General features: G+C 41.0%; 1 protein-coding gene across 1 annotated transcript in view; it reads right to left on the bottom strand.

Annotated features, from left to right (window-relative positions):
• Positions 1-7,445: 7,445 nt before the first annotated feature.
• TAF4 (TATA-box binding protein associated factor 4) overlaps positions 7,446-21,286 on the bottom strand; it is a 34,785-nt gene continuing 20,944 nt past the window's right edge. Inside the window, exons 5-16 of the mRNA XM_079321361.1 lie at positions 19,986-20,105; positions 19,151-19,273; positions 18,353-18,442; positions 17,074-17,328; positions 16,732-16,876; positions 16,111-16,225; positions 15,357-15,526; positions 14,630-14,760; positions 13,861-13,986; positions 12,426-12,482; positions 12,225-12,344; positions 7,446-8,983 (exon numbers count right to left, since the gene is read on the bottom strand). Of these exons, the coding sequence (XP_079177487.1) occupies positions 8,816-8,983; positions 12,225-12,344; positions 12,426-12,482; positions 13,861-13,986; positions 14,630-14,760; positions 15,357-15,526; positions 16,111-16,225; positions 16,732-16,876; positions 17,074-17,328; positions 18,353-18,442; positions 19,151-19,273; positions 19,986-20,105 (1,620 nt within the window). The 3' untranslated portion in view covers positions 7,446-8,815. The remainder of the gene's footprint in view (positions 8,984-12,224; positions 12,345-12,425; positions 12,483-13,860; positions 13,987-14,629; positions 14,761-15,356; positions 15,527-16,110; positions 16,226-16,731; positions 16,877-17,073; positions 17,329-18,352; positions 18,443-19,150; positions 19,274-19,985; positions 20,106-21,286) is intronic.

Genomic DNA, 21,286 nt, shown 5'->3' with positions numbered 1-21,286 from the left:
AGTTTTTAATAAAACCTCCAAACTTTCCTGGAGGCTCACACACTAAAAAAACTTCCCATGGGACAGGACACCTGGACTTGGCACAGGGCATGGTTCACCATCAGACTCAGAAGATTGGAGGGAAGGGGAAGGGGAAGGGGAAGGGGAAGGGGAAGGGGAAGGGGAAGGGGAAGGGGAAGGGGAAGGGGAAGGGGAAGGGGAAGGGGAAGGGGAAGGGGAAGGGGATGGGATGGGATGGGATGGGATGGGATGGGATGGGATGGGATGGGATGGGATGGGATGGGATGGGATGGGATGGGATGGGATGGGATGGGATGGGATGGGATGGGATGCTGAGGGGGGTCTCAGGCACAGCCCATCCCTGACTCCCCAGCAGATGGGTCCCCCTGCTCCCCACACAACCCCCGTTCCAGCCCCTAGAACACAGCACGTTCTTCCTACAGGCAAACACAGCCAACAAACCTGTTTACATCTGAGTTGTGAACGGTGTCACATTCCCTAAGTGTCTTAAAGTAATACTTGATGATATTCTCTCCTTCAGTAAACATATTGATTAGATTACAAATAAGATTAGGACTGAACACGGCCCTTTGCGGAGCGCAGGCAGCGCCGCCGCTTCCTCCTGTCAAGTGGGTTCGAGTTCATTTGTTAGAGAAGCTCTTGATTATTGTGATTTAATGTGACTCTGCTCTTCCTCCCCCACGGGGACACCAAACAATTAGTGGCTGCATTTTAGGGTGATTATAACATACCTTGGGGGTGTTCAGGAGGCAAAGAATTAAAGAGGAAAGGATTTAACGACCCAGAAAACAGCGATTCCCTGACACGGCGCTGCCCGTGGGGTGGTCTGACCTGGAATCTGTGCAGCCTGAGCCACAGGGTGACATTAGAGTGTGGCTTTGGGGACACCTTGGAGGTTTACAGTGGGCAGACCCAACCCTCTGATTGCAAGATGGATGGATGGATGGATGGATGGATGCAAGCAGGGTCACCCCACAGCCTGGCCCTGCACCCATCTCTCTCCATCACTGCATCCCTCTCTGGTGGATGAGGGGAGGGAAATCCCTCTGATGCACAGCTCAGCATGGATTAACTGGGGTTTAGGGCCAAGTGTGATCCTGGCTGGATCCAGGCAAGCCCACACCAGCCTGCTCCTCCAGGTGCAGGAGTTAGGGTGGGGGATTAGGGCTGGAAGCAGCAGTGGAGCTGACTGGAAGGAGAACCCGGACAGACCCTGCTCTGCAGCCCCGCAGAGCACATTCCTGGGATAGCTGGGATTTTTTACCTCCAGCATCCACAGCTCCCGGCTCAGTTTACCTCCACCCTCTCCAAACACAACTCACGTGGACTCTCATTTGCAACTTGTAGGAATTGCAGCACTTGAAAGAAGGCGGGAAATTAAGGAGTGGTGGGTAAAATTCTGTGTGATTCTCTGTGTATTGTGCTTCTTGACACCGATTTTCTTGCATCTTGCCATCACCAAAAGTTCCCTTTGAACATCTCTGTCCTGTTTGCAAATGTTTCTAAACAACAGTTTCATTTTCTTCTCCACTTTTCCCCTTGTACCTCACAGACGTTTGCTCCACTCAGTGACTGTGCCCCCCCAAAAAGACTTAAATACATAAATAGTCCGGGGCAGCTACTCTGATCAAACCCTAATGAAGCATATGGTGTTCTCACCTCATTCCTTTTCTTTAAATTTTTTTCTAATTTGGAGTTTGGGGAGGGGGAGTCCTGACACATCCCCTTTTCTCTTCTCCCCATTTTTTATTATTTCACAGTCAGCAAATTAATAACTCATATTTGGCATTAAGCAGGAAAAGCATTGCCCCCATCGTGGGATGGGGTTTGGGGAAGGCTGTGCTTCCATGCGAGGGATGGATGAGAGGGAATGGAGAGAGGATGGAGGGAAGGGGGTGGAATGGAGGGGATGGATGGAGCCGGGATGGAGGAGCGGGAATGGAGGAGCTGGGATGGATGGAGCAGAGGGGATGGAGGAGCGGGGATGGATGGAGCAGAGGGGATGGAGGAGCGGGGATGGAGGAGCGGGGATGGATGGATGGATGGAGCAGAGGGGATGGAGTAGCGGGGATGGATGGATGGAGCTGCGGGGATGGAGGAGCGGGGATGGATGGATGGAGCAGAGGGGATGGAGTAGCGGGGATGGATGGATGGAGCAGAGGCGATGGAGTAGCAGGGATGGATGGATGGAGCTGCGGGGATGGATGGATGGATGGAGCAGAGGGGATGGAGGAGCGGGGATGGATGGATGGATGGATGGAGCAGAGGCGATGCAGTAGCAGGGATGGATGAATGGAGGAGCGGGGATGCTGGAGAGCCGTAGCCGGGCTCAGAGCACCCTCTGCCGCCCGTGCGGGCTCCAGCCTTTCCTGCGCAGGGAGAAAACGGATCCTGCTCTTTCCTAATGACATACCAGCAATTACAGAGGTTTCCCAGGCGAGGGTTTCCATGCCCTCCCTCAGCGGGAATTCAGCTGAGGCAGGGATGGGATGCAGTCGGTGTTAATCCCCTCTGACAGGTGAAGGCACGGGAAAACAAGGACCAGCTGCCTGCACGATTCTCACCTCTTTATGGGGTTTTTCCCAGGAGTCATTATTGCCTTCTCGCTCCCCCCCAGGGCAGGGAGAGCTCTGCCCTGACCTCCTTCCTCCCCCCACCCGGCTCCACAGTGCCCCGGCTCTCTGCCATTAAACTCCTGCCGAGTGTTGAACTACTTTGTCAACACTTTGATTTCTTTTTTTCTCTCAGCTTCTCACGCTTCCTCATCCCACTCCCTTCCAGATCCAGACACAAAATACAACCAGAGTGCTCGCTGGATATAAGGGAAAAAGACCCAGGAGTTTTCTTTGAAAAGTTTCCTTAGTATCCCCATCCTCAGAGGGAGCATCCCCCTGCACTTTCCACGTGCAGCATGAAACATCCCAGAGGCTCCTTGCTGGACAATTATAAAATGATTTTACACCTTTAAACAGCTTTGAGTGACACACTCCCCAGTTTTGCAAAATTAGCTTTTGTCAGGATCAGGGATAGAGGAGAGCTGGTGGGTCACAGTCACCCTCATTTGTGTGTATGAAAAATGTGCATCTTTAATACATACAAAACAGATTTCTATAAATATCTCTTAGTGTATGGATGCATTTATACAAAATATATAAAAATTATCTATACACACACACACACATACTTAATGTATTTATGTATCTATCCATAAATTAGGTGGGCTGGATGCAGGGGCAGCCCAAACCTCCTGACCTTCCCTCCACAAAGCAACTTCATAAACTCACTCATCCAAGCCTATAAACCCTCCAAGACAGCACTTCCCATCTCAAGAATGGGGTGTTGGCACTGGGGGGGTTGAGCCCTCATCTTCTCCACAGCCACTGCTGACCACACTCACCCTTCCCTGCTCCCTGGCTGCTTCTGTTGCCAAGGAGATGGGGATGCTCACACAGACCTGCTTTGTGTTCTGTAGGTATCAGATTCGTTATTTTGGGGTATTTATTTATTTATTAAATTAATGGGCAGCACCAGGCTCAGTCCCACAGTTTGAATGTGTTCAGAGCTTCCAGCTCACCCAGCCTGCACTCTCACACCTCAGCTGTCCAGGTTTCTCATTTCCTCCTTTCCAGGTCCTTCATTTCTTCCAGCTGGTTTAGAGCTGTGCTCTAAATGGAGACTTGAAGTATCTGTATCAAGAATAAGCAAATACACACAAAATATATTCCCAGCAGTAGGAGTAAGTAGGAAAAGTAAGAATTTGCACCACACAAATAGAATGAAAAGGACAAACAAAAACTACTACAACTTCAAATCACACACCACTGCTGAGCATCAGCATGGAAGGTCAGAATATAATTTTTTTAAGGAACTTAACTCTTATTTCTCAAATATAAATGATCAGTCCCACCAATTCCACCTCAAGGTGAAGGGCCTTACCTATAACTTACCCAGATTTTACTCCTGTCCCTCTCAAAGTGGAACAAAAGAGCTGAACTCACTCAACATGACATGAGGATTTTCATTTTCACTGGGAGAGGCTGTGCCTAAACATCAGCACGCTGTTCTCCTGGGAAATTAGATATATTGTTCTTCATATTCCAATCTGCCATAATTGGGCAACTCTCCAACGTGTTTGCTTGAAATTAAAGCACCAAATGCATCACAGCAAACTAGAAAGCACTTGCAACCTTTTTTTTTTTTTTTTTGGCAACTTGATTTTGTTATTGGATTGAAAAAGTACATAAGTGCTCAAGTTAAACCTTGCAGTACTTTTACAGAGCAGTAAAAGGCAGATTTGTTATGCATTTATTCAGCACTTTCACAGCAGTATGGCACCATATCACAGCCCAAACGCTGCTTGTGTTGTTTGTACAAGTTCTCTGTTGACTTCAGAACAGGGAAACTCCCAGGAGGAAACCAAACAGGGTGCAACCCAGCTGCTTCCAGAGAATAACAGTAAATAAGCAGAGCAGGAAAACAAAGGCAAAATAAACTGTTTCACAGGAAAGTTATTTCTGAAGGGAAGGAACAAAGAAAGATCAGGCAGTGGCTACGAGGCCTCCCCACAATGTGCCCAGAGCTCCCCTTGCCTTCCCACATCTGCAGCAGCACTGGGCAAGTTTCTCTCAGCTGACACAGGAAAACATGACAAAATTCCTAGATGTTTTAAAGAAGGTATTCCCTTTCTCTCACAGCTAGTAACACAAAATGAAGGAGCTCTAGCTTGTCCCCAAATGGCACAACCATTCCCAGGACACCAGTGGAACAAGGGAGAGTGCAGGGTCTGGCCACAGCAGATTTGTAGGGGGAGGAAGATCTGGGCTGTTAAAATGCAGTTTTAATGCCCCCAGTTGTCATCCTGTGGGATATCCTAACCTGTGGAAGGATGGGTAAATAAAAGGCAGGTCAGCCATGGCAGAGCAGCCCCTCCCTTTTCATCCCTCCAACAAACATCTCCCAAATCCATCAGCCTGGCACCTTCCATAGACAGGGAAATACCACTTGCTAAAAAACCTCCTCAAACACTGAGGAGCAATCCTTGGGACTGCTCACATGGCTTTCCCAAAAATCTAAAGACTGGGATCAAGCCATACTACCTAAACCTTTCCTCCTGGCACTTCACACCACATATGAACACATCAGGTTGGCCTGTCCTTGCCCAAATCCCTGCAGTGCAAAAATCCTGGCACAAGCACTGGAAGTCTCCCACCTTGCACACCCAAGCACAGGGTTCTGCACACTCACCTGGGCAGGTGGATCCACACTCCCACACTGCAGGGAAATGTCCCTCCTGAAAGTGCCACCACCCCAGCCCAGCTGCCACCCTCCCTCACTTACCCAAAGGTCAAGACTCTTCTCTGCAGATGGACAAACAGCTGTAAACCTAAGAAAATTGTTAAAGTTATCATTGGAGTTTTTAAATATTTTTAGTTTAGACAATCTCAGAAATCTGGGGAAAGTTCTTGAATCACAGGGAAACCTCCAATAAAATCTTAATTACTGTGAAATTGGTGTTATTTATCATACATGTACCTCTCATTACATATTAAAAGGTTTCCTGAAAACATATATATTTAATGACAAACCTGTGAAATAAGAAAAACAGGCTGAATTCAGAGTGCCATATTCTATCCTACTTGTTCTGATCAATTTTTCTGCTGGGAAAAGAATGCTATCAACAGTTCAGCAACATTACAGCTATACAGAACTCTATCAAAGTTGTAAAAACAATAGGAAGACATCCAGACTTCTGGCAAACAGGGCAGAGAGCCCATTACAAGTCACAGACTTACAGGTAAGAGAGAAGGAACCTGTCCCTGACACAGGGCTGAAAAAGTGTAATAAAATAAAGGTGCACTAAACCCTCACTGACCCACACACAGAACATCCCAGCTGTGGCAAACTTCAGTTTTGGGGGTGCTGACAACAAAAGTGTATCAGTCTTGCTACAGAGCCCCAAGGAAAGGGGCAGTAAATTCTCTTCCACGTTCACCCTCAGACTCTGGTGGAGCTGCACAAGTCTGGGGCCAGGAAAGAATCATTTCTCTCTCTCTGCAGCTGCCTAACATACCAGAGTAGTGCTGCTGTACACAGGTACTGCCCTGTAAATGCTGCCCCTCCTCAGCTGTGACTCTGAAATGTCAAATTTCTGAGCAGCTTCAAAAACAGTTACAGGATTTATCATAAAAAAAAACAAACCAACAAATGAACAAAAGTCTTCAACTGCTGTGCCAGAACTCCTTACAAGTGTCAGTGTTCTGACAATAATGTGCCAATTTCCCAGTCCAAAACTCCATGAATTTGAACTACTAGAGGGAGATGGATGCTACCAGCTTTTCTGAGTAACAACAGGAACATTTAGCTGAGAAAAAATTATCTGGAGTGAAGGGCTGCCTGTGCACTTAAAACCAATGTTATTTAAAACAAAACCAAGAGTTCTCCTCTTACAGATCTCTCCCTCCTCCCTTGGCCTCTCTAGAATATTTCTAAGCTTCTACTGAGCAGAGAGAGCAAAGTACAGCACACCATGTAGTAACTTTAATTTTTCAGTTTCTTCCCCACTTACCTGCCACAGCTTTGCAGACACTGTGCCCAGCCACTGCCAGGCCAGTGGTGATTAACAATTACAACCAGGGATGCTCTGACAGTGTTCTGGCCAAAAGTCAAAGGTGTTGCTTTCCACTTAATAACCTGACACAACTGCAAGGCTGTTTGGAGTTTACAAGCAAAGTCTCAGGGTCAGTGTCACAGGGTGTCAGGTGAGCACATCCCTTTAGGAGCTGATCCTCTTTTTCACAGACACTGATCTCCCACGGGCCTGCTGCCAGTGCCTGCTCCACAGGCACATTTGTCTGTATGCAAGGAATAATCATCAAATTCATGTATTAGCAGGGTTAGCCCTCAAAATTATTATGTTAGGTGGTCCATGAGAGAAGGAATTACAAAAAATACAACCCAAAAGCTACAAAGTCAGTACAGAACATCAGATGCTTCTCAGATTTTCACATGGATAATCACAAGTGTCCCTGACTATTTTCTTTTATAATTGTTCTCCAAATGGTGTTTTATGTCCTACCTTCTTCTGCAAATCGTTTTAGCTGTGTCTGAGGGAGCAGGCTGACCTCAGGAGAGGCTGTTTTATTAAATCTCCACTAGACAAACACAAAATATTTCAGATCCTTCAGACACCTTTCCCTGCTTAAAAACTAACCAAACCAAACCCACTGTCTCCTGATTCCACTCCAAGACCCTTCAGAAAACAATCAAATGCCAAGAATCATGAAATCACATACATCCAAAATACTGATAAAACAAAATAGCATAAAAACATCCCAAAGTGCATCTCTAACAAACAGCATCCCCTCAGGAAGATTCATCTTTTACTGCACCAAGAAAAGATTTAGAGAGAAAAATACATTAGCAAATACAGATAAATTTGTTTTTAATAAAGGAGTTAATTTTCTTTCAATCCTATATAAAACAATAGCAATTAAAAACTTCATTTTTGAAAGTAAAATATTTACATATGAACAAGTAACTGTGCAAAATTTACATGAAAAAAAAATGGAAAGACAGGATTTCCTAAAAGACAAAATAAAAGGGGTGTAACAGTTGTCAGGTGTTGATAAAAATACTGATCAGCATTCAGTTTACACGCAAGAGTTAAATTCTACCATGAGAGTTCACACAAAGAAAGCCAAAGTATTTACAGTCATAAAAGTACTATCAATAGACAATTTAATACAATAACCTCTGAAAATATAAAGAACCAATTAGTATATTTGTAATAAAAAAATAGGTACAAAGAAGGGACTTTGCTCTGGACATCTTTAAAGTAGGCCCACAGCTTGCATACAGTCTTTTAGCAAAATAATTATAGTTTACATAGCCATTTTTATGTTATGTGCCAAAAATTATGTACAATTACTGACAAAATACACCAACCATTTTTCAACACTTGATTCACACTGAGAAACAGTCTTTTGATGATTCCTCTCAACTTTTGATTTTATTTAATCTAAGCTTTCACTTTAGCTAAAAAAACACAGTGCAAGTAAAATATATTTATGCTGAAAAGGTTTCTCTTTTTTTCCTTTTTTTCCTTTTTTAACTTTACAGCTTTACAAACTATAGCAAATAAAATGCATTTTTACAGATGCTGCTAAAACATTCAGAAGTAACCCTCCTTTATGGGATTTCAGGGCCTCTAATAAGCAATAATGTGATTAAAATTGAGGTTATGTTTAAAATTAACTGTATATCCCTCTAGATTTTGAGCATTTGGGGGGGGGGGGGGAAGATAAATATTCTTTAAAAATCAGTTTGCTTTGCTAACTGACTGTTTAAAAAAAAGCTAAATGAAATGAGGTCATTTGCTGTAGACATATGCCTATGTAATGGATTTAGTTGAGTAAAACTGAACTAAAATGAACAATTAATGTTGAAACTGCTACAGGGCTGACAAAGGGTAGCTAGTTATTTGCTAAACGATTCCATCAGTCTTTATATATGGCTTGTTTGGCAAGAAGGCCACTCAATCAAGAGATGAGTTAAAATTTAATTGTCCTTTTATAGCATCCACAGGCCTTGTAAGTATCCTCACTGTTACAGAAATGTATTTCTCTTATATTGAAGAGTTTATTTATAAACAGGAATATAAAACTGTTCCATGGAAAGAGGTGGTTGTTTTTTAAACAATATCCCATTCGCTTGTTACAAAAAGGCGTCATTTGCAAATATATTAAAAAATGTCCTCAGGCGTCTCTCCGTCAAAAATACCTTGATCTTTTCCACTCTACTTAAGGAATGCTTTGTATAGCAATAGTGAATGGCTTGTCTCTCGCTCATTTTCTAAACAAAATATGAGGTCCCTGAGGTTCACCCGCGTTATCCTTTGTCGCGTAAACTGTCTGGTGGTTCCAACTCCAGAGCTGCCTGGGACTGCTGCACTCGAACCAGATCCCTGGAAAGCACAAGAACAGCTCGATCAGTCCATGCTGAAAGCATTCTAAAAACTTTACAGAGTGACCTAGAAAGTGTACATAGTCAGGAAGCTGTATGATACCTGATCAGAGATTCCCTTCCTAATTCAGACAAAAAGTCCCAAAGCACTGTGTGTATTTAAGGATAGGCAATCCCAACAACTAAACCAAACAGAAAGGGCAGGATTCTTCACAATTCCAACACAGAGATGCCAAGGGCAGCCCTGGAGCTGTGGATGACCCAGGCCTTGAATCATGCCCTAGATCCCCCTGATCCCCACGGCAGGGTGCTCTCCTGCTGGTGACAACAGCTGTAACCAAACTCAGGACTACATCGAGGAGAAGCTTTCCTAGACACAAGCACACATTCTCTAATGACCTCTGAATGCTTCTCCATCTCTCAGCATGACACATCCCTCTGGAACACACTGCGAGTTTTCCTGAGGTGACAGGATAAACAAGCAGCACATTATTATATCTATCACTTAAAAAAGAAGAAGAAAAAAGCCAAGAGCAGAAGGAGCAAAGGCGGCAGGCAGGGCGGGGAAGGAGCTGCAGCAGCGGCAGTGCCCGGCAGGTGGCGCGCGCGGAGCGGAGTCCGGGCTGCTCTCCCTTTCCAGAATCTTTGTTTGCTCACAGGTGATTCACCTCAACCATGAATTCTTCAGGAAATTGGTTCTATTTCGCTGCCTCAGCTACGCATTCGTTTGTCCCTCCAATTTAATTTACTATCATAATGTTATCTTTTTTTTTTTTTTTTAATGGAAATTTTATACTTCGTGACACCAAACACATTCCAGGTAGGGAATAAAGACTTATCTGCCCCTGAGTTTGGACAATTTTTAAAAATTTTTCTCAATAAAAACACCCCAGACTTGAAAAAAGCCCAAATTCAGAGTGGTGCATAAGCCATGTGAATAAGCTGGTGATGACCCCACTAACACACATGAAAATAATGTATTTAATTAATGAACATTACTGATGATCAAACCAACTAAACCTGGAAATGGTCACACTGTGTTAGCAGAACTCTGCTCAGTGCAGGTGAACTTGCTTCACCACAGTGCTAACAGTAAAGTCAGATTTTTGATTGTCAAGCATTCTGTTGACCCAGCAAACACCAAATCACTTAAAATCCTGTAGTTAGGGTTGCTCAAAGGCTGGATTTTCAGGGGATATTTTAAGGCACTTTGACAATTTGGCTATCTAATTTTCACCAGTTTCAGTGGAAATTAAAAGATGCAGGAAAGTATTGGATGCTAACTAAATTTTCTCACATACATATGATTGCTAGACAACACAAAGAATGGCTGGAAGGGGTTTTATTCTTAGGTTTTAAATATTCTTTAGTGAAAGGCTCAACCCTGAGCTTTGTTATGTAGACCATAATACTTTAAATGCAAAGGTGAAATTTCAGGAGTCTTTAAAGACACAATTATGTATGGAATAAATTAAGAAGCTTTTTGGTAACTTTCAGTAAAATCACATGGACATAAAACTCTCAAACTGCCAGCAACCTGTTTTGTTGAATTTGGAAACAAAACAGTGCAATTACTACTTAGAAGTGATTTTACATTAATTAAAGTCAGCATTTGTAGACATCAAAAGCTTCCATTTACAAAACTGTGTCTAAGTAACAGCAAACCTTATTTTCCACACTTCTTGTAATATGCCTTAACCACAAACTGCATACAAATGGTGACAAGTGGAGCCCAATTTAAAAATGTCAAGTGACACAGCAGCAAAAGCACAGCTGTGAGTATCAGATCAAAGGCAGCTGCTTCTTAATTAAACAGACAAAAAGATTAGATTTCCAGGGAACCTGCAGTTAATTGGTTAACCAGTGATTAATCCAAGATAACTAAATTAGTCAGATTTAGATGAAATACAAACAAGTGCTCACAGGAGATGCAAAAAACATCCCATAACCTAAGTGACATTAACAGACCATTAAGGTGGCACAGCTGAGCATGCAGGAGTAAGCAATACCAACATTAACTCTGCATGAGGTACTTCAGCATATTCCTGTGAGACAACTTCATTTGTGTACACATCTATCTTTGCAAAGTGCCCCATTCTGCAATTTTCATAATTTTAAACCACATCTATAAACCCTTAATAGAGTAATTTGTCAGCTTATATAAAAACAAGTCTTATTCTCAGTAGCAGACATTTTACTAAATTTCAAAACTTAAAATTACTTCAGAAGATGCTCAAGAGGCTTGATTTTTTATAAACAAAAATAACATTTGCTAGTATTCAGATTTTTCTCTACAGTTTCATATCAAGCACATGTAAATTATTGCTTCCAGCAATTCAGTATAAACCAAGGTGAACTCTTTTGAGGTTTTTCTACAGTATAAATGCTTTTGCACTGAAAATTCAGAATGCTCAAGGAGTAATAAACAGAATTATTAAACTATTACTATTCTGTCACTTGCTATCAGATACAAAACCCTACAGGGAAAAATCCTCAAATTACGAAGAGAGCTTTTGGTCCAATAAATGACAATTTTCAAGAATATTTTGCTCTTTTTAAACATTAGACAAATCCCACATTGAATGTCTCATGTAGAGAGCAATTTCATGCATTTCTTGTTTATTAACTTTTTTAGAAATACAGCAGATAATCCTGTACCAGAATGTAAATTAAATGGATCAGACACTGAGCATTCCTATACTTAGTCTGCAGAGAGTTTTTTAAAAAGCAGATTCAACAGCAGAACACACAGAGGATGTGCAAGAACATCCTGATCAGATGGAACTGGTCAAATTGATCTGATGTGGAGACACTAAATCTAAGGCCAATCAACTGCTGAAGAGAGAAATTAGGCAAACTCCTGTAACTTGAAGCTCCTGATGTCAAATTTAGCAGTGACTGAATTCTACCAACCCACCTACCCTCATCATTACTCTGCCCTTCAAGTTAGATCAGTTACAAGCAGAAAAATCTTTCCAAAACTATGGAGGTCAAAAAAGCTGAGACTTGTTAGATCAGAGATGGTTTTTCTAACATCTCTCCAGTTCCATAAATCAGGGAATGACCACTCAGATTCTATTCCCTGTGCCACTACAGGTGCTAAAATTGATCCTGGCCTTGGAGTGAGCAAATCTGAACACAAAACACTTCTGGCTGCAGCACAAACTGGGGACAAAGCTCTGAACAGAAAGGTTTGCACAGAGGCTGAGGCAGCAATCCCAAAGGTGACAGTGATACTGTACCTCTGTCCCTGATCCAGATCCTGGTGAATCTACTTTCCTTTTCTTCCTGGGGCCGATGGCAGCTAATGCAGTCAGGTTGGCATCCCTCTGTCTCATTTGTGCGAGCTCTTGCTGCTGCATCTGTGTGTGCCACAACAAGGGTGGGTCATTATTTCTCTTTCAACTTCCAAAACAAAAGTTGATGTTAAGCTCAGCACTCACCTCCTTGGCCTTCTGTTTCAACCTAAGCTGTTCTGGATCTTCTTGTCGAGATCGAGACTGTGTTGATAAAGGATGAGCAGGAGGTGGATGGAGGAAAAGAAAGAAAAATTAATTCAGTTACAAAAGCAGTTAAAGATTATACATGAAAGCTTTTCTTAAATTTCAGCAGGAAGCAGGAAGTATCTATCACTGCTACAGAGGGCAACAGTGGTAAACAACTTTTAGAAATCAAAAGTTTTCCTTTTCTTAACATAACTGTTTTTGAAAAAAGGCATCCCATTTTTCTGCTTTGTTAAAGATAGCAAAGGAGTAGCCAGGCAATTATGCCTTAAATGCAACCATTACAAGGCACAAATTACACAGATCTGTGAACTGAATTACACACTTTGCATATGAACAAAGGAGTCAGACCTGTACTTTTTGGAACAATTCCTCCCCTTGCTGGGTAACCAGGCACTTACTCAGAGTAGAAATTTCTGCTACACCTACACACTCAGGTCAGGCTGCAGGCTGAACAAAGTGCACCTGAGTGACCCAAGACCATTTACATCAGCAACTGCCCATTTCACTGGGCACCTGCAATTCCTTGTGTGTGTCATAGTTTTAGAATAATGAAATAATTTAGATTAGATAAGACCTTTAAGAACATCAAGCCCCGCTGTTTCCTCAGCACTGCCATGCCCCCAAGTGCCACATCTACACAATACTTCCAAGGATGGTGACTCAATCACTGCCCTGGGCAGCCTGTTCCAGGGCTTGACAATCCTTTCAGTGATGAAATTGTTCTCTATATTCAATCTAAACCTTCCCTGGCAACTTGAGGCCATTTCCTCTCATCCTATCAAATCCTGAGTGTTGTTAATCCCTCACATTCTTTAGGCCAACAACAAAATAAATCTGGATTCTGACATTGTCAAACTCATGCTGGATCACAAAACTAACAGAAAACATAGGTTGTTTTGTGCACTATTTCTAGGGTACTCTAATCTAATCATGTTCATTCTATAATCACTGAGTAACACAACAGTTAAATATTCACATTCATGTTTACATCAACTGCTTCTTATTCATTGTATTTCTCCAATTTGTAAAAGGTTTCTGAATTCTACTTCTAGTCTTCAAAATACCTGTAACCTCTCTATTACATTTAAGACTACCACCAAGCTATAAAATTCATCTTTCTTTGCCAATGCAAAAACTAAATTTCAAGACTCCTTTTAATTTGGGAATATGCAATGAGAGTGGCAAAGAACCTGTTTCCCATGATCAACAATGAAAACCAAAACTGAGCTCTAGTTAAGAACACATTCATCAAGTTCCACCTTTGAAGATTAGTCTTCCCCTTCACTGCAAGTGTTTCAGAATGAAAAGGAACTCTGCAGTTTTGATGTCAAAAATGACACTTTGCAAACACGTGTGAAAGCCAAGCACTTGCCTTTGCTGCGCGCATTAAAATTTCCCTTTCTTGTTCATCTTTACGCTGCTTTTCTATTTGATCAAGTTGTTCAAAGAACTTCAGCTGTGCCCGAACGTCACTTGCTTGTTCATATCTTTCATCATCCTGAAAATACAGCAAATATGTTTCTCATTACTCCCTTAAAAACAAAGCTGTTAACTTGTACTGTGCTGGGGAAGAACATACACATTCAAAGCTCCAATGTTCACTTTGTCCTTTTCAGACAAATAGCAGGAGTATATTTACACCAGTCAAACCAGCTAGAACTCTTAAAAGCATTTTGTTCTATTCCATGAATCATCAGATTTTGACTTCTAAACTAATATCATCACAGCTTTAACCTCTCAAACATATTTCATAGAGCTGTGTGGTTTTTTTAAATGCTGCTCAGGCATTTGCATCTATTAGGAACACACATCTGTCAGATAGCAGTCTCCTGGGAATTCAAAGCAGTGCTTTTATCTGTCTGACTCTACAATCACTCACACACTAAACATTTGACATAATAAATAAAGGGGAGGGCACAGCTTCTCTGCATTTGTTTTAAAACCATTTTGTATATGCAAGACAAAAAGTTCCAGTCACCCATGTGTATTAATATCTTAATGGAAGGTGAATCAGTCAAAGAGAATAAACAACCTGATTTCACAGAACAAAGAACACCTGAACTCCTGCATTACAGTCAACACCACAGCCTGCTCTATTTGTGCGATTTTGCCATTTGATTTGAGCAATTAAATACAGTTACCTTGTAGGAAATATTCCTTTGTTGAGCAGTCTCTGATAGTTTTTCCACGAGGTTTTGTAGTCTTTGTTGTGTAGCATGTGATACGTAGCTAACTACATCAGGATGGATTTCTGTTATTCCATGTTTTTTACCTACAATCAGAAAACAAGTGGTTGCAAAAAATAATTTTACAATACAACTAAATATGAGTAAAATCTTAGTCATAGAAATTTAAATCTCTTTTTCTAAATATGATTTGCAGGTTTGTCTCAGACAAGGATTAAACAGGAAATTAGAAACATATTAAAATTCGTATTAGCTTAACAAAATTGACAATCTATTAATAAATGCTGTGTAACAAAGAATTCAGATTGCTTTTTGTTCCACCATCAATTCTAAATTACTAAGTAAAGCTGATAAAAGTGCTTCTGGAATTATTTCATTGTTTGTGTCATGCTTGTTACACCTTATTAGTTTATACAGTCAGACTTCCAGTCAGATTGAGTAGTGTTGATGTTGAATTGCCACCACTTTAAAAGGCAAATGGATGTTTGTTATTCTTTGACACTATTCTACTTTCATAAGACAAATGATTTCCCAAAAGCATCTGAATACACCAGAAAATACCAGAAGGTAACGTCTCCAGCAACTTTTAATTATTCAAACCAGTTTCTATGGAAAATGCCTTCAATTAAACCCAAGAGTAGTAAAATTCATTTTTATTATTGTTCAAGATAAAAGAACATACCTATTTCTAATATCCTTCTTTGTAAAGGTGCTGGGAAAAGGAAGGTTTCATCTTTACAGGACCTTGTTAACGTGCCCACGAGCTCAGAGTTTGTTGCCAATATCCGAGCACTTTCCTCTGACAGGTTGACTCCAGCCATTGATGCAACATCATTAATGTCATCATCATCCCTTAAAGGAAGGAAAATTTATTACAATCATAACATTTAGTGCTTATCTGCACATACTGCTAGGATAGCACAGCTGCATATAATGAATTCCACCATAAACTTGAATACTTAATTTTACATTTTATTTGCTTTTCTGATATAATAAAATACAGCTCATTTGTTTGCAAATGAGAAATTACTGCTTTGACTTCAAAGAGTGCTAATTTTGTACTTCCTGTTTTTTCCAAACATTATGTAATGTTTCAACACCTTGAGAAACAAGAGACCAGACAAATCACTGCTACAAAACAATAATCTGCCCTCACCACTAAGACAGGCTGTACATCCGAGTAACTCAAGCAGGGCTGGGAGAAGTGAAGGAATGAATTCCACTTGCTTGTCTGGGCAGGAATTGTTTATGAGGTTCAGTGCCAACTAAATGCTAAAACCAGTCTGACACGAGTATGTCCAGCACTGTTTGTTGATTTCTTTAATGAAGAAGCAAGCCTGCCCCCTGAAAATCTGCCTCTAGGTTATTGTGAGTTTCCCCAGACAATCTGAGTTCAGCTGCCCAAGCAGCATAAGCACAAACATACAGTTCCTCACCTAAAAGAGCCTCCCCCAGGTTCTTTCAGTTTATTCTTCTGAGCAGCAGCTACTTGTGTCGAAACAGTGGCAATAGCTTTGTTTCCAGGTAATACTGCTGGTTTTACCACAGGTACTGCAAGAAGACAGACAGGATTTGTACTCCATCAATAATAGTTCACACGTGCAAGCCAGTCACAGGTAGTTATGGCAATAGGTCTAGTACAAAGAGTTGACCTCAACAGCTTCTGTCAGTACTATACTCAGGTAAAAATGGGACCCTTCCCAAACAATTCCAGCAGCCAAACCATTTCTCTGTCAATGCTGCCCAGATGGATCCATACCCCCAGCCACTATGGCACTACACAGTGGAAGATTTTAGCAGTAGTAAAAACAGGGCACTAAAGAACTAACATTCATAGAACCACAGAATGGTTTGGGTTGGGAGGGGCATCGAAGATCATCTCATTCCAACCCCTCTGACACCTTTCACTAGAGCAAGTTGTTCCAAGCTCCATCCAGCCTGGCCTTGAACAATTCCAGAAATTGGGTATCAACAACTTCTTTGGGCAAGCAATCCCTAAACCACACTTCAGGTAATGCTATCAAATACAGCATATTACAAGTATCTTGGCCTCTTACCTGTCTGAAGTTGATTCAGCTGGATTTGAGGAGTAGTGAGCATAATACGACTGTGTGGTTGCCGCAATGCCACCATGGGTGTCTGTGTCAACGTGACTTGTGGAGGCCTTATCAATGCCCCTGCTTTTTGAGACTGTTGGATAACCTGCAAATAATAAGAAAGAAAAAGAACTGTAAATAATCTGAGAATCAGGTGGGAAGAACAAACCCTAAGAGCATTTTTACCAAGATACAATGTAAGACTTTTTTTTTTTTTCAACTCTTTGAACTAAACCACCAATTCAAGAAGCACTATCAAAAAAGCCCAGTGCAGTAACAAACACTGCACTTCAGCTCACATACCAGTGGCGTGGACTGCCCTTGTTTACTGACACCAACTTGTGTGGGCTGGGTGAGGCTGATGACGGGTTGCTGGAGGGTACTGGTGACAGTGGCAGTGGCCTTGCCCGCCGTGCGCTGCACCGAGGAGCTCAGCAGCACGGCCGCCGCCGACGGGATCGTGGCTATCGTCGCCTGCGTCGTCGGCTGCTGCTGCTGGCTCTGCTGAATGAAAGCTGCAGAGTCTGGTGTTAACTGTCTCAAGGCAGGTAAACTCCTCTGAAAAGGGGAAAGGAAAGAGTTTTGTTGAGTTGTTTCAGCCTGGCACACACAATATTAATTGTAAAGAAGCGATGCGTTTTGTTCCATTGGATCGGTCTGTGTGCTCCTGAGGAAAGGTAAGCACACAGAAATACCAACCTGCTCCTATTTAATAAGCAGGACAGAGGGACAATACCTTTGGGATATAATGGGCTATGCAGCCTACCTGGAACCCCTGGTATGTATTTAACAACCCAAGCCCATGCTGCCTTCCTTGACTGTTGTACTACAGCTCAAAAGTCACACTGGAACACCAGGGAAGATTTCAGAATAGCCCAACAGAGACCACAGTGTCCTAGTGGCTTCTTAATTTAGTTGTTTTCTTATGGCAACAATTTTTGTCCTCAGGAACAGCTCAAGGTTGAACAAGCATTTAAGAACCCAGAAATGTCAACAGACACCTACAACTATAGCCCTTAATCACACATTAGTCAAGCAGTTACATTCGTACCATTCAATGCTGTTGTATTTTCACTGATTTCACTGATGGTAAATGTTTTGCAATAAATACTAACTTGAGATTTGTCCAACTACTATAAAATTTATGTCAAATGTGATTTATCATTGGGAGGTGACAAATTTCCTGCTTCTCCAAATCAGTTTACAGCACAGGAAAAACTTGCCCAGAAGGTACAATTTTCTGTATCATTGAATCCCTTTGCTTTCTAAGACTAAAAACAGAGCAATAAATCAATTCATAGGTTTGTGGTTTAAGTCATAGAAAGAAAACTTTTCAGATTTCTCAAAATAGCATCACCATGGTAGAAGTTGCATTACTGGCTGTGCCAACAAATCAGAGTAACAAACTCTAGGAGCGAAGACACAAAAAGTATTTTCTAAGGAAGCAGAAACCTAACCAAGCACCATTTAAAACTTCCTTTAACATCATTATGGAATTCCACCTATAATGGCAAAGTGCTTGTGTTCATTGCTGCTGATACATAAGCACAGAGATAAAGACAGAGTAGTGAAGATAAGTTACCTTCAGGAAAGGCACAAGGTAAGGTTGAGGTGAAGAATTAAGTTCTCTGTAGAGCCTACTGGTAAAGTCTTCTGGTTCAATTTTTCCATCCTTCAAAACAGAAAATCCAAATGAACAAACTTGTAGAAATTTTTACTGATATCCAACACCAATTAAAAAACAATTTCAACTTTGTAACATACTTAAAATAAGTGGTTTTATCACCCCTCACTATTTTTAGTTACCAATAGCTTTATGGTAGTAAAAATCTTTTACTACAAATTTCAAATTTTAAGATCTAAAAACTTCTGGCTACTGCATGATGGAATACACAGTTTCACCATAACTTAAAGGTTGCTAACAAGTACTCTATGCAATATTAGTATTCACTCTAGAAATATTAAACATGTCAAGCTTTTATATTAATATCAGGCAACGTTATTCACCTTTTGGTAAAAACTTGTGATTTCCTACAGTCAGCTATTGCACCAGCTGTAGTGTTTTCCTCAAGTACATAATACATCTTTTTATTCATTGTTTTATCAAAATGTAGTCTTCAAAGAGCCACTACTTGCTCTTACCACCCACACTTCAGCTGAACTCACCTTCACATGCATTAATATAATGTAATGTCTAAGTTATAAACTTAATGGAAAATTTATGCATCTATTTTAATTCAGAAGAGGCAAAGTTAATTTGATTTAGCTCAGATTTTATGAACCCCATCCTCTGAAGAAAAAATAAACATACAAAAAGCAAGTTTTGAGTCTGAATTTGCCCAGATGCTGTATTTTACAGCTTTTGATGAACTTTCCTTACCAGCAGGTTCTGTACTAATTCCTTCACGTTAGCCGCAGTCTCTGAGGACTGTTTTCCAGATGATGCCAGTTTTATTAACGTGGACAGAAAGTTTTTGCATTTCTTCACATTTTCCATAGTTTCCTTAGAAGAAAGGGTAAGAGGAAAACAGTCAGAAAAAGGAATATCATCTGACCATATACTCCATGAAATAAAGTCCTTTAGTTTATCAGTGATGAGTAATATTTATAGATACGTGTCCCTCAGCACTTAAAATAGAAACAGACTTAAATGATTATTTTGCTTCACATATACGTATGTATTGTACATTTTTGTTATCAAAATTTAAGAAATTGTGATTCTTCATTAAATTAGGAAATACCAAATATTTGAAGAATGGACATTGTATATGGGAAAAATATGTGTTTTAGCAGGACAAAAAATAGTAACACTCTTGCTTCACAGGGCACAGTACATGAATTCTCAGTTTTGCAATCCTGGAAATATGCAACTTGAATCAATCAGTGCCAACTGCTTATCCCTTCTTATATTCATTCTCCTCTACAGTGCTGAACAATTCACAGTTCCATAAAATATATATATTTCTAAATGAGTGCTTTAATACTGTTAGAGAAACAAAAACACTTTGATACCTATCAAAACTCAAGTGACCTGTACCCACATCTTGTAAATTATATGGCTCTATTAAAGTTTACCTTTTCAAGGTCAACAGCTCACAGACTTCCTGCATCTTTACTAATCTCCACTCCCATCTGTGTTTACATCCGTGTGTATATATGCACATCATGCATATGTGAGTGGACAAAAAGAGATGTTACATTTCTCAGTATCTTACTGTGGCAGCAGTGGAGGTGGCTGTTGTCCCTTGCACTGTTCTCTGAGGAGTTCCAGTTTGTACAGCTGTTGCTGTCCCCAGTGTGGTTGTTTGTGCAGTACCACCCAGAACAATCTGAGGCTGCAGAGAAGAAAAACACAAGATTATTTTCCTTGGAGCATTCCAAGAGCCTGTCTTCCTGAGCCATCAAACAGTAAATGAGCCACAGGGCAGCAGAACACCTTTCACAGATGCTATAAATAAGTTGCTCTGCGTGTGCAGTCTGGTGCAGGGGAAGGAAACAGCCACCAGGTGGCACTAAAAACATTCGAACCGGGAATTCCAGACATTGATTAAAAATTGCGCGATTTTTGGTCACTGAATCAAATACCACAAACACGATCTCAGCCAGTGGGGGTTCAAAACTCAGCTAAAACAAGAGCAGATTTCCTGTGAATTCTACTTATCTTTTTGCCTATGTTATTAAATGACATTACCAAAGGGAGGAATTGCTAAAAAGGCACAACTGACACAAAAGCTTGGGTCTTACCAAGGTCTTTGTGATGAACAATGGGACAAAACATTTTTCTACTTTTGTAGGCAAATTGGTAATTTGAAATAGAAATATCAGCTCCAAAGAATCACCATCCTTTGATTCTTTGAAGCAAGATCTTCTCACATATACAGCTCATTCATGGGCTTCCAACAGTCTAATTATTAACAACAACCCTGTCTGAGAGACAAATTTCTACCAAGCTACAACTGACAGCCAGAAGGTTCACAAATCATTTGTAAACTTGCTCTTTATATAAAGATGCATAAGAAAAGATGCTGCCAAAGCTAACTTTATTGGCATTCTAGGAGAAACTAAGGGAGATAAGGATTTCATTTGCCTCCTTTTTTTGAGATCAGGATAAATGAAGTCCACGGTGTGCTCATTACAGCACAAAACATGCAGATGGAATGATGTGTTTGGGGGTTTTTTTTTGTCCTGTATAACAGCAGTGCAAATTAAGGAGACTCAGTTAGGTAAATTAACTCTTAAGATTTAGAAAGATCACTGGAATAGAGAAAGGCTCTCTGAGGGGAAAAATGTTAACTACTGGATGCATAGCAAAACCTGCATGTTTTAAATTAAAACTTTCTAATCCTGCCTACTCAAAAGGATGAAGAAAGCACAATGAGACAGATTAGGTGACAGCAATCATATTGTATCACTGCTGCCTGGAAGTCACGTGGAGAATTTCACACTCTTGCACTGTTTTTTAAACTCTCAGCATCTCAAAGAAAATTTCCAAGGAAGCCCAAAATAAATAGAGGCC

This window comes from Erithacus rubecula (assembly GCF_903797595.1).
Source record: "Erithacus rubecula genome assembly, chromosome: 18".
Taxonomy (NCBI): domain Eukaryota; kingdom Metazoa; phylum Chordata; class Aves; order Passeriformes; family Muscicapidae; genus Erithacus; species Erithacus rubecula.
Note: the sequence above shows the minus strand (reverse complement) of the source record. Positions and strands in the feature narration are given on the sequence as shown.